Raw genomic sequence first — 12,734 nt, forward strand, 5'->3', positions numbered from 1 at the left:
CAATAATAATGCTACATGGTTAGGACATAACAGTTGCACGGAAATAGTTTTTCGCGCTTTTCACCAAAAAAAAAAGGCAAATTTTGCAATAAATACAGATTATTTTAAGGATCAAACTCATTCAGAACTGTTTGAAGTGCCTGGTTTAACACTCTTTTCTGTATCAGATGTTTAGTTTGCTGTAAAAACTACTTTTATAAAATTTCGGTATAACCTACAAGACAAAGCTTGAATAAATGTTTCAGTATAGCTCTAATGATGTGTCTCTCTAGCGTTAATTTTGCCTAAAATGTAAGTTTATAACACAAATTTAATTTTAAACCATAAACGGATTAAAAGTATTTGGTAAAACCCAAATTATACACATTCTTCAATCATGTCGTTTTTTAATCATTTTTTCTCTTTTGTTACCATTTTAATACTTGGCAATAATCTTCGAAACATTGTTTTGTGTCATTTCTTATAATTAAATTTTTTTTGAAAATATTTTCTCTTCTTTGAGGAAGATTCGAATAATATATGATTGCATATTAACAAATTTGTTTATCAAAAGGTTTATTGACAATTATAAAAAAATTCTGCTTTTAAATTTGCAAACTAATACGTTAAGGTATTGTCTAGATCTGTCTAGTTTAGGAAAATATAAAAAAAAAATGTATGTCTTTAAGAATTTATTATTCCACTGACTGGCTTTATAATGCTTTTTTTATTGTATTTTTGTCTCGATTTATTTGAAAATCATTTGTGAACATTTTACAGTATAATATGTACGTTTTTATGGTTTTACCTACATCGTTTTAATCACATACTTTCTATACTGGAAAGTCCCTGTTTTCATAAATAATTCATCATTTGTTGAAATACAAAAAAAGTCGTCCCAGTTCCCTACACAACTATCATTGTATCTTTGAAGATTCATGAAATGATCTGCTCACCCTTCCGGGGCACTTGAGATCACCACCAGTTTTTGGTGGGGTTCGTGTTGCTTAGTCTTTAGTTTTCTATGTTGTGTCTTGTGTATTATTTGTCTGTTTGCCATCTACAAGTGGGATATCGCATTAGCATTCGGGTTTTTTTCGGTAATGTCGTTTATAAATGCCATACATTTAGATTCGATACATGATAACTCTTGGATCCTTAAATTTAACTTATTCTATTTATCTCAGTCTTACATTAACTTTTGATGTTAGTTTTTTCTTCTACTATTATATCTTTTCAAGACTTTTAAAGTATAACGTGATAATCAAATGGTAATAATTTTGGTACCGCGCGACGGTCCGTTGCTGTATATCATTTTTGTTTTCCATAGTTGCTTTGAGCATATATCAATTGGTTTTGTCGTATTAATTGCTTTATATATCACATGTCTCGGACTTTTATAGCTTGCTATGCGATGTGTTTTGTTCATTGTTGAAGGCGTATGGTTACTATGGTAACCAGTATATGCTTATATCTTCTTATTTCGATATATTCATCTACATTATGTTTTTGGTGATCAAGGACGTTGATTATAACATTCAGAGTTATCTCTCTTTATTCACTAGTAAGAATGAGCAGAGTTAGATTCATGACAAAATTGTGTTTTGGTGATGGTGATGTGTTTGTACATCTTACTTTACTGAACATTCTTGCTGCTTACAATTATCTCTATCTATAATGAACTTGGCCAAGTAGTTTCAGTGGAAAATGTTAGTAAAAATTTACAAATTTTATGAAATTTTTTTTAAATCGTTTATAGTATAAAGGATTATTACTCCTTAAGGGGTCAATTGACCATTTCAGTCATGTTGACTTATTTGTAAATCTTACTTTTCTGAACATTATTGCTGTTTACAGGTTATCTCTATCTATAATAGTATTCAAGATAATAACCAAAAACAGCAAAATTTCCTTAAAATTACCAATTCTCCCTGCGGTATATTGTACCCCTCACTCTAGACCTTTAATTTAAAAAGTTCTGGCAAATTTTAGAGCAGATAGATTTGTACTTGATAAACAATTTCTCCCACTATCAGATTTGCTCTAAATGCTTTGGTTTTTAAGTTATAAGCCCAAAACTGCATTTTACTCCTATGTTCTATTGTTTGCCATGGCGGCCATCTTGGTTGGTTGGCCGGTGTCATGTGGTATTTTGAACCCCCTAAAAAGTGAACCCGGGGTCAAAAAACCATGCGGTAAAATGACCCCGGGGTCATTATACCGCATGGTATTTTGACCCCGGGGTCATTTTTCACACATGGTATTTTGAACCCCCCTGCGGTATATTGAACCCCCCTGTTTTTGATAAAGAGTATTGCAGATAATCTAATTTACAATTTATTGGCTATCATTTTTTTTAATTTGTGGTTTTAAGTAGGGGGTTCAATATACCGCAGGGGGGTCAAAATACCATGGCTAAGCAAAATTTTCAAAATATCTTTTCCATCATCTTTAACACATACAAACCAATTATTGGAGTAATATAACTATGTTAAGGATTTAGAATAGCTTGAATTTTTGAAATTCAAGGTCTATAGTAGGGGGTTCAATATACCACAGGGGTTCAAAATACCATGGCTAAGTAAAATTTTCAAAATATCTTTTCCAGTATATTAGCTACTTATTGGAGTATTATAACTATGTTAAGGATTTAGAATAGCTTGAATTTTTGAAATTCAAGGTCTATAGTAGGGGGTTCAATATACCACAGGGGTTCAAAATACCATGGCTAAGTAAAATTTTCAAAATATCTTTTCCAGTATATTAGCTACTTATTGGAGTATTATAACTATGTTATGGAGTTAGAATAGCTTGAATTTTTGAAATTCAAGGTCTATAGTAGGGGTTCAATATACCGCAGGGGGTTCAAAATACCATGGCTAAGTAAAATTTTCAAAATATCTTTTCCAGTATATTAAATACATACAAACTACTTATTGGAGTATTATAACTATGTTAAGGAGTTAGAATACCTTGAATTTTTGAAATTCAAGGTCTATAGTAGGAGGTTCAATATACCGCAGGGGGGTCAAAATACCATGGCTAAGTAAGATTTTCAAAATATCTTTTCCAGTATATTAAATACATACAAACTAATTGGAGTATTAGAACTATGTTAAGGAGTTAGAATAGCTTGAATTTTTGAAATTCAAGGTCTATAGTAGGGGTTTCAATATACCGCAGGGGGGTCAAAATACCATGGCTAAGTAAAATTTTCAAAATATCTTTTCGAGTTTATTAAATACAAACTACTTATTGGAGTATTATAACTATGTTAAGGAGTTAGAATAGCTTGAATTTTTGAAATTCAAGGTCTATAGTAGGGGGTTCAATATACCGCAGGGGGGTCAAAATACCATGGTTAAGTAAAATTTTCAAAATATCTTTTCCAGTATATCAAATACATACAAACTACTTATTGGAGTATTGTAACTATGTTAAGGAGTTAGAATAGCTTGAATTTTTGAAATTCAAGGTCTATAGTAGGGGGTTCAATATACCACAGGGGGGTCAAAGTACCATGGCTGAGTAAAATTTTCAAAATATCTTTTCCAGTATATTAAAACATACAAACTACTTATTGGAGTATTATAACTACAATGTATGTTAAGGAGTTAGAATAGCTTGAATTTTTGAAAATCAAGGTCTATACAAGGGGGTTCAATATACCGCAGGGGAAAATACCACTTTGCCATGGTAATTTGACCCCCCTGCAGTATATTGAACCCCCTACTCTAGGCCTTTAATTTCAGAAATTCTGGCAATTCGAACTCTTTTATGTAGTTAGAATACACAAATAAGTAGTTTGTATGTATTTAACTTGCTGGAAAAGATATTTTGAAAATTTTACTTTGCTATGGTATTTTGAACCCCTACGGTATATTGAACCCCCTACTCTAGGCCTTTAATTTCAGAAATTCTGGCAATTTGAACTCTTTTATGTAGTAAGAATACACCAATAAGTAGTTTGTATGTATTTAACTTGCTGGAAAAGATATTTTGAAAATTTTACTTTGCCATGGTATTTTGACCTCCCTGCGGTATATTGTACCCCTCACTCTAGACCTTTAATTTAAAAAGTTCTGGCATTTCTAACTTTTTTATGTAGTTAGAATACACAAATAAGCAGTTTGTATGTATGAAACTTGCTGGAAAAGTTATTTTGAAAATTTTACTTTGGCATGGTATTTTGACCCCCCTGCGGTATATTGAACCCCCTACTCTAGGCCTTTAATTTGAGAAATTCTGGCAATTCGAACTCTTTTATGTAGTTAGAATACATTAATAAGTAGTTTGTATGTATTTAACTTGCTGGAAAAGATATTTTGAAAATTTTACTTTGCCATGGTATTTTGACCCCCTGCGATATATTGAACCCCTTACTCTAGACAATTCAAAAAATTCTGGCAATTTGAACTCTTATATGTAGTTAATATACACCAACAAGTAGTTTGTATGTATTAAACTTGATGGAAAAGATATTTTGAAAATTTTACTTTGCCATGGTATTTTGACCCCCCCCCCCCCCCCCTGCGGTATATTGAACCCCTTACTCTAGACCTTTAATTAAAAAAAATTCTGGCAATTCTAACTTTTCTATATAGTTAGAATACACAAATAAGCAATTTGTATGTATTAAACTTGCTGGAAAAGTTATTTTGAAAATTTTACTTTGCCATGGTATTTTGCCCCCCCCCCCCCTGCAGTATATTGAATCCCCTACTGTTGGCCTTTAATTTCAGAAATTCTGGCAATTCAAACTCTTTTATGTAGTTAGAATACACAGTCAAATAAGTAGTTTGTATGTATTTAACTTGCTGGAAAAGATATTTTTAAAATTTTACTTTGCCATGGTATTTTGACCCCCCTGCAGTATACTGAACCCCCTACTCTAGGCCTTTAATTTCCAAAATTCTGGCAATTCTAACTCTTTTATGTAGTTAGAATTCACCAATAAGTAGTTTGTATGTATATAACTTGCTGGAAAAGATATTTTTAAAATTTTACTTTGCCATGGTATTTTGACCCCCTCCCCCTTTTTTTACCATGGAAAATCAAAACTACCCTTATATATATATATATATACATATGTTATAATTACAAATAATTAAAGCATTCAAGCTACATATGGTCTAGTTATAATGTGTCAATAAGTATTTTGAATGACATTTTGTTGGTAAAGATTTCAGAGCACTTATACCAAGCAAAGATATTTCTTTTAATTAAGCATGGAAAATGTACCTCCCCTTCTTGTATGAATGATGTTTTAATCTATGATAAGCTTTAGAATAATGTAAAATGTTCTAATATTCATCTAGGATGAAAAAAAACAGGGGGGTTCAATTTACCATGGGGGTTCAAATTTCCATACAGGGGGGGGGATTCAATTTACCATGGGGGGGGGGGGGGGGTTCAATTTACCATAGCGGTATTTTGACCCCGGGGTCAATTTACCATGGGGTTCAAAATACCATATGACACCGGGTCACTGGACACAATTTTTAAACAAGATACCCTAATTATGATTTTGGCCACATTTGGTTAAATTTAGCCCAGTAGTTTCAGAGGAGAAGATTTTTGTAAAAGATAACTAAGATTTACGAAAAATGGTTAAAAATTGACTATAAAGGGCAATAACTCCTAAAGGGGTCAACTGAACATTTTGGACCTGTTGACTTATTTGTAAATCTTACTTTGCTGAACATTTTTTCTATTTACAGTTTATCTCTATCTATAATAATATTCAAGATAATAACCAAAAATAGCAAAAATTTCCTTAAAATTATCAATTCAGGGGTTGTCCGATTCATCTGAAAATTTCAGGGCAGTTAGATCTTGACCTGATAAACAATTTCACCTCTGTCAGATTTGCTCTTAATGCTTTGGTTTTTGAGTTATAAGCCAAAAACTGCATTTTACCCCTATTTTCTATTTTTAGCCCTGGCGGCCATGTTTTTTGATGAAATGGGAATTAAAACACAAACTTTATTCTAGATACCGTAGGAATCAATCAGATGAAGTTTGGTTTGAATTGGTTCAGTAGTTTCAGAGAAGAAGATCTTTGAAATAGTTTACGACGACGACGACGGACGACGACGGACGCCAAGTGATGGCAAAAGCTCACATTTCCTTGTAGGAAAGGTGAGCTAAAAAAGAATATGAATTTGAATTACATGTAAATCTAATATATGGAAATATTATCAATCTAGCTTGTGTACATGTAAATCTATTTTCAATATCTGTATCTTAAATGTATACACAAAAAACAGAATTCAAAAGTTATCTATGTCATCTATTCTTTGTTTTTAGCCACGCGAAAGAACTTCAATTTTCGGAGAACTTTATTACCATAAACTCTTCCTTGATCAACAATCTAGCTTATGTAAATCTATTCACAATAACTATATCTTAAATGTATACAAATAAAAAAAAGGGTTCAAAATGTGGCTGCGCCTGCATATTGAATGAATATCTTCCACCTGATATGATATCAATTACTTTCAATAAATTTCTTTCTCAGTAATTAATCATTTTTATAAAAAAAAGTTTCCACATGAATTTGTATCTCCTATCATGTTTTCCTTGATACGGGTTGCTATTTACAAAGAAGCTATACAATTACATCATCAAGGTTTGCCTAGCTGAATTCGTTCCTTTGTAACTGTTACATGAAGATTGAAGTGGATTGCTTGACCGTTGTGGAATATCCGTTTCACAGATGACAAAGGATATGTTCCCCTTATTGTGACCACAATCTGGTCCTCTTTGTTTCATAACCGAATGAGTACGTATATGAGCAACACGACGAATGCAACACGTAGAGAAGAATATGTCTACTCTTTCGGAGCACCGGAGTTATCTTCCGGGTTTTAATTGGGTTTGTTCTGCAGTCTTTAGTTTCCTATCTACTGTTTTTGTTATCTCTTGATTGTCTTGTCGTTGCCTAGTAAGTTGTTTTCGACTTATGAGCTTTACATTCGGCAATCCTCGGAAGAATCCGCTACTCTGCTTCTATCTTCTGAGGGTACGGAAGTGCCCGAGCTGAGACGACTTCTGAGCCTTGATATCCTTTCGGTATCTTTTGCATCTATTTAAAGGAACACTTTATAAATTATTGAGACAAAGACACGATTTCAACTTTAACAATTTCTGGTGTGTGAAAAACATTTGATGTTGAGATTTTTCCATCCTGTATGCGACACTGTTACTTAATAATCTCATTAATATAGAAAAGTGTTTCTATTTTATAAACGAGACTTTCTGTCTATGTGGATGTTACTTTGTCTGATGTCCTTAGTAATCCTTTTCGGTGGTAAACCTTAATAAATAAAATACAAAAAAACCTTTCGTAGGTTTATGTCTGTCCTATTTGTTTTAGCCGTTAGTTTTCTCAATTGAATAGACCACTTTCGAGTTCATCCGTCACCGGAAAAAACTCGTCAATTATACGCGCCTTTATGACGTCATTTACCAGATAGAGGGGGTCGCCTGTATCCCTGCACTATTTACGTTCATCAAGCGTCTTAGTGATCGTCATTGTGCAGGATAAACTAGAAATAATGGATGTTCTGTAGGTACTTAATGACAATTCCCTAATGACAGCAATGCTGATTGTCAATTTTGAGAATTCAATTTGCCGAATAATTCGTACAATATAGAATTATAGTTTTCCAACCGCTCGCTCAACATTGGAATGGAAGTGACGACGCCCCTAAACGCACAAATGACGTTCACTAAAACCAGAGTTTTTGACGAAAATGTATCGAACTCGAAAGTTGTCTATTGTTCCATCTTTTTCATGTTAGTGTCTTTTAAAGCCGACTATACTGTATCACGGTGGGTATGGTTGTCCTGAGAGAGAACGTTCTGTGCTGGTGATTCGGTCCTGACGGGTGCTGGTGATCAATGAAAAAATGTAAACAAAGACGAAAATGATGATTTTTGACGTTTTCACTCATAATAAATGGAAGAAAACAGTTGAGATTTTTCAATTCTGTTTCTTATGGGTTCATATGTAAACCATTAAAAAGTTGACTCTCTAAACTGTTAAAAATGCTCATAGAGTGCGTTTTCTACACCGTAATCCACACGACAAAACTATTTTGTGAAAAAACATTGCAATTTATTAAAATTTAGCATTTTCTCAATTTATTCATGTCCTGATACTGTGCTGGTGGGTCCTGTCATTGTGCTGGTGGGTCCTGATACGGTGCTGGTGATTTCGGATAAGAAGTTGGTCATATTTGAAACAAATGTTACAAAATCAATACAATTTGGCAGATAATTGTTGTCAATAGGATCTATGACTCCTATTTTAGCTCTTGTGCATCCATTTGGCTGTTTAATGTGTGTTTTCAAATGATCGTAACTTGTATTACATAATTACATAAAAGGGCAACATCTGTCGTCCAATATCAGATAACAATATATAGTATCTAAAATGAGAATAGTTTTATTAAGATATTAAATGCCCCTTACATTGATGCTTCAACAATGACCAAAACCCATGCCGCATAGACATGTTTGTTAGCGCTCCGCATACCCCTCCCCACTTCCACCCAACCAACCCCTCCTTTCCTCCTTCATTGTTACAGTGGTGTACCAACACAACAATTTATCACATAAAATAATAACATAAAGACACAAATTATTGAACAACGAATGCTCGCAGATACTGAAAGCTAGTTCAAAGCCGCATTTTCAACTACTGTAAACCAACTTATTTTCGCGGATACTTTATTTCGCGTTCTACCCTTTCTTGGCAACTTCGCGGCTATTTTATTTCGCGATTTTCTTATTTACTTGAAGGAAAGATCTAAGTTTTACATGTTCGCGACGATTTATATTCGCGTTATTTTTCTACTCGCGGAAGTCGCGAAATTAAATCGCTCGCGAAAATAAGTTGGTTTACAGTAATAGATAAACCATGTTCTCATATACAAAAATCCTATAAATCGTGTCGATTAAAAAAGTCTTAAAACTTTTAAGTTCACATTTTAATGTTTGATGAAGCAGAACTTTAAAAGTGTGCAGTGAATCTTGTGCTCACAACAGTTATTGTCATTATTATGTTTACATAAGACTTATAAAGGAATTAAGAAGGTACACATGTACCAAGAAATATTTTACAGTTCAATTTAATGATCATGAATTGAAGGAAGTACGGAAGTTTACATAGGACAAAAAGAAATTGATAGTATTTTTTGGCGAAAGACTTAAACGCTTCTTTGCATTATATAGTACAGCTCTTCTATAAAAGCATGAAAAAAAAACTTTGATTGACTTGCTTGTTATGTTTGCTTGGATGTTTTCAAACAATAGGTAGGCGGAGTTTCAATACATACTGGGATTTGCTTGGACGAATACAAACTGACAGGAATTGAAGTTAATGTTTATTGTCCAAACAAATTCTAGTATATAGTAAACAGACTACTTACCTGTCGTTTACAAACATCCAAACAATCATAGCAAGCAATTTTATCAATGGTTTGCTTTGCATATATTAATAGAAGAGCTGTAAATTCTAAAAAAAAATTTCTTGTTGTCGTAGATGGTTAAATCCTCAACAAAATCTCAATAACTTTGTTGGAACGAATAAAGGTTTTAAATCAAATTTTCGTGGACTTTTTAGCTTCCACCCTGACGAGGCATGTTAGCTGTTCGTATGCTGTTGCACCTGACGCACGGAAACTTTCACATTTCCATCTTCTTTTCTGAAATATTTTACCCAGCTCATACTTGACAGGATTGTTATCCTAGTAAAAGGTGTAACCAATGAATTGAACACAAGTTAAAAATTCTACAATACTATATAATCCATTTTATGTGTCAATTTGTTCGAAAAAAGTCGAAAAGAAGAGAGTTTTTTTAATGTCATGATTATCTGTCGCTTTCTAGATCTATGCTTAGCATTTGTTTCAGATGACATGGACTCCTCACCCTAGTGATCCTGCTGCCTTTCATAACTTTATCCGTATACATATATTAATAGATAAACAAAAGGCTGCAACTGGTATTTTTGTATTTAAAATGATTCGTTGTAACGAGAATATTTGTGGTGAATGGAAACTGTGAGGGTAAAAATCTTAAATTGCTTATAAATGTTGCTGGACCCAGTTTCGTTATCTGATCTGAATTTTCTGAAATGTGCAAGGTAGATAGACATTGGCCTTTTGATTTTTTTTACTCGGTAAGTTTTGCCCTAATTGCTTGAACTTTTGCAATATTAAAGCCGATTTCAATGAGTGTGTAGACAAAGGGAATATCTTTGGTTATCTTGCTTGCTAACAGAAAAGTCATTGTTAGATTATGTAAACTACCCTACTTTAAGAGTAGACTAGTCCGATAAATGACACATCTTTCTGTCTGTAGGACCAGGCTACTTCGAAAGGAGGGTAGTATACCTTACCTAGCAATGACTTCACGGTTTAGCTAACAAGCAAGCTAACCAAAAATATTACCTTTGCCTACATACTCAATGGAATCGGCTGTAACTAAAAACTCTAATACATTTTAACAGACAGTGGTCATGTTTGTTGATGAATATTGTTTTTCCTAGATTCACTCTTGAAAAGTCATTTGGTAACATTTGGTCAAATAATTTCAGAAAAGATCTTTTTGTAATTGCGGACGCCAAGACAATACATGAACCTCACACAACCCCTCGACACAGGTGAGCTTAGATATGATCTTATAGCGATTCGGGTTGATAACCAATTGAAACTAGGCCAGTTTTTTGTGTGTGTGGATTTGTATGGTTTTAAACTGTTATGACCTTTTAAAGTTAAATGTAGGTGTTTAATCTTTATTGTTAAGGGCCTATAGGACAAAAAGGGGACACAAAAGAATAGATTGTTTTAAACTGTTCAACGAAAACTAAAATTGTCAATGTCCTTACAAGCGACAAAAAAAACTTCCATTTTGAATTCTTTATTTTTGTCAAACCACCACTATAATGCAATGTCATATTTCATTCAGCTCGAAAAATATGAATATCTTATACAATTACAATCCACTTATATACGATGGTGTACGTGGGGTTTACAGAATAGAGAATAATAGAGAAAAATACCAAGAATAGAGAAAAATTAACCAAAAATATCAAGAATACAGAACATTTGACCAAAAATATAAATAGAAAAGAATTGACCAAAAATATATTAAAAAAATAGAGAATATAATGGGCATAAATTATATAGAAAAGCGAAAATGGCATAACAAATATTTCTTTATATTCTTTATATATGTTTTGTCTCGGTTTTCTTTAATCTTGATATTTAGCACCCAATCATTATCTATTCTATTTTTTTTGTCCTATTTTTCTCTATTCTTCATTTTTTTTACATTCCTCGGGACATGTTACTCAACTATTATTAATACCTATCCTGTAAACCCCATCCAGATCTTCATACGTTATCGTCCAATAGGTTCAATTACAATTGACGTGTGTGCACTTTTACATAATCTAGTTGCATACTAACCCTAACCTTAGACTGAATTGAAATCAATACTTTGTCGATTCAATCATGGAAGAGGGTCGGGATTGAGGGGGGGCGGCTGTTATTCTGTAAACATTTAATTTTCACCCCTTTTTTCTCTAATCTTCAAAAATTAACCCCTTTTTTCTTTAATCTTCAAAAAATTAACCCCCTTTTTCTCTAAGCTTCCAAAAATTAACCCCTTTTTTTTCCCTAATCTTCATTTTTTTTTGCCTGTTATTCTGTAATCTTTATTTTTTAAGGGCATTATTCTTTAATCATTTAACCCCATCCAAACCCTCATGGAAGACTTTATTGTCCTTGGTTTTTTTAAAAACAACATCCTATTCAATGGTTATAAATAACCTAAAATGTGTTCTAGTATAAGCTGTACAAGTAATGTTAACCGAATTAATTCAGCATTTAATTTTTCGCCATAATATTCTGCGTACTAGTAATTAAGCTTCTGGCCTCATCAAACAAAATTGTTACGGTTTTTTGTTTTTCTTATGATATATGTTAGCTTGAAAATAGACATGCTAAACTTGTATGCTCAGGTTTGTAATCTTTCGAAAGTATCCAACATTATATGATCTCATATATGTAAGATTCTCGTCCTGGTTTTTGATACCACACAATTGATTAAAGATCATTTATTAAAAATGTTAAAAATTCTTCTGTCTACCCATCTTCCCGCCATTCCAATCAACTGAAAAAAAGAATAATACACATTGAAGAATGATACATATACATGTATCTAAACGTTTAATCGTATGGAACGCCATGACTGTCTTCTGATGTTGATTGTTTAATATGTTTGGTGCTTTATGCATTATGTTCAGTAGTATGTATATTATGTTCAGTAGATATCCTATTATGTTCAGTAGTTATTACATTATGTTCAGTAGTTATTACATTATGTTCAGTAGTTATTACATTATGTTTAGTAGTTTTTACATTATATTCGGTGCTTTAGTTATTATGTTCAGTAGTTTCATTATTATATGCAGTGGTATTTTAATTATGTTCGGTACTTCTGACGTTATATTCAGTACATTTTTCATTATGTTCAGTACTTTCGATATTATGTTCAGTAGATTCAATATTATTTGCAGTACATCATGTAATACCTTCAGCAGTCCCGCTTTCTTTATATTCAGTAGATTATTCATTATGTTCAGTAAAAGCATCTGTATTATATTCGGTTCGTTCAACTTTATGTTCAGTGGTTGTATCATTATGATGATGTAGTAAAAGTGGTTGTATCATTATGATGAT

The 12,734-nt window shown here is 32.6% G+C and overlaps 1 protein-coding gene across 5 annotated transcripts in view; it reads right to left on the minus strand.

Moving 5' to 3' along the window:
- Positions 1-12,094: 12,094 nt before the first annotated feature.
- Positions 12,095-12,734, minus strand: part of LOC139497989 (alpha-(1,3)-fucosyltransferase fut-5-like) — a 29,884-nt gene continuing 29,244 nt past the window's right edge. For all 5 annotated transcript variants that reach the window (XM_071286253.1, XM_071286248.1, XM_071286252.1 and 2 more), the window contains exon 3: positions 12,095-12,165. In XM_071286253.1, coding sequence (XP_071142354.1) covers positions 12,106-12,165 — 60 coding nt within the window. In that variant the 3' untranslated portion in view covers positions 12,095-12,105. The remainder of the gene's footprint in view (positions 12,166-12,734) is intronic.

This window comes from Mytilus edulis, chromosome 12 (genome assembly GCF_963676685.1).
Source record: "Mytilus edulis chromosome 12, xbMytEdul2.2, whole genome shotgun sequence".
Classification (NCBI taxonomy): Eukaryota; Metazoa; Mollusca; class Bivalvia; order Mytilida; family Mytilidae; genus Mytilus; species Mytilus edulis.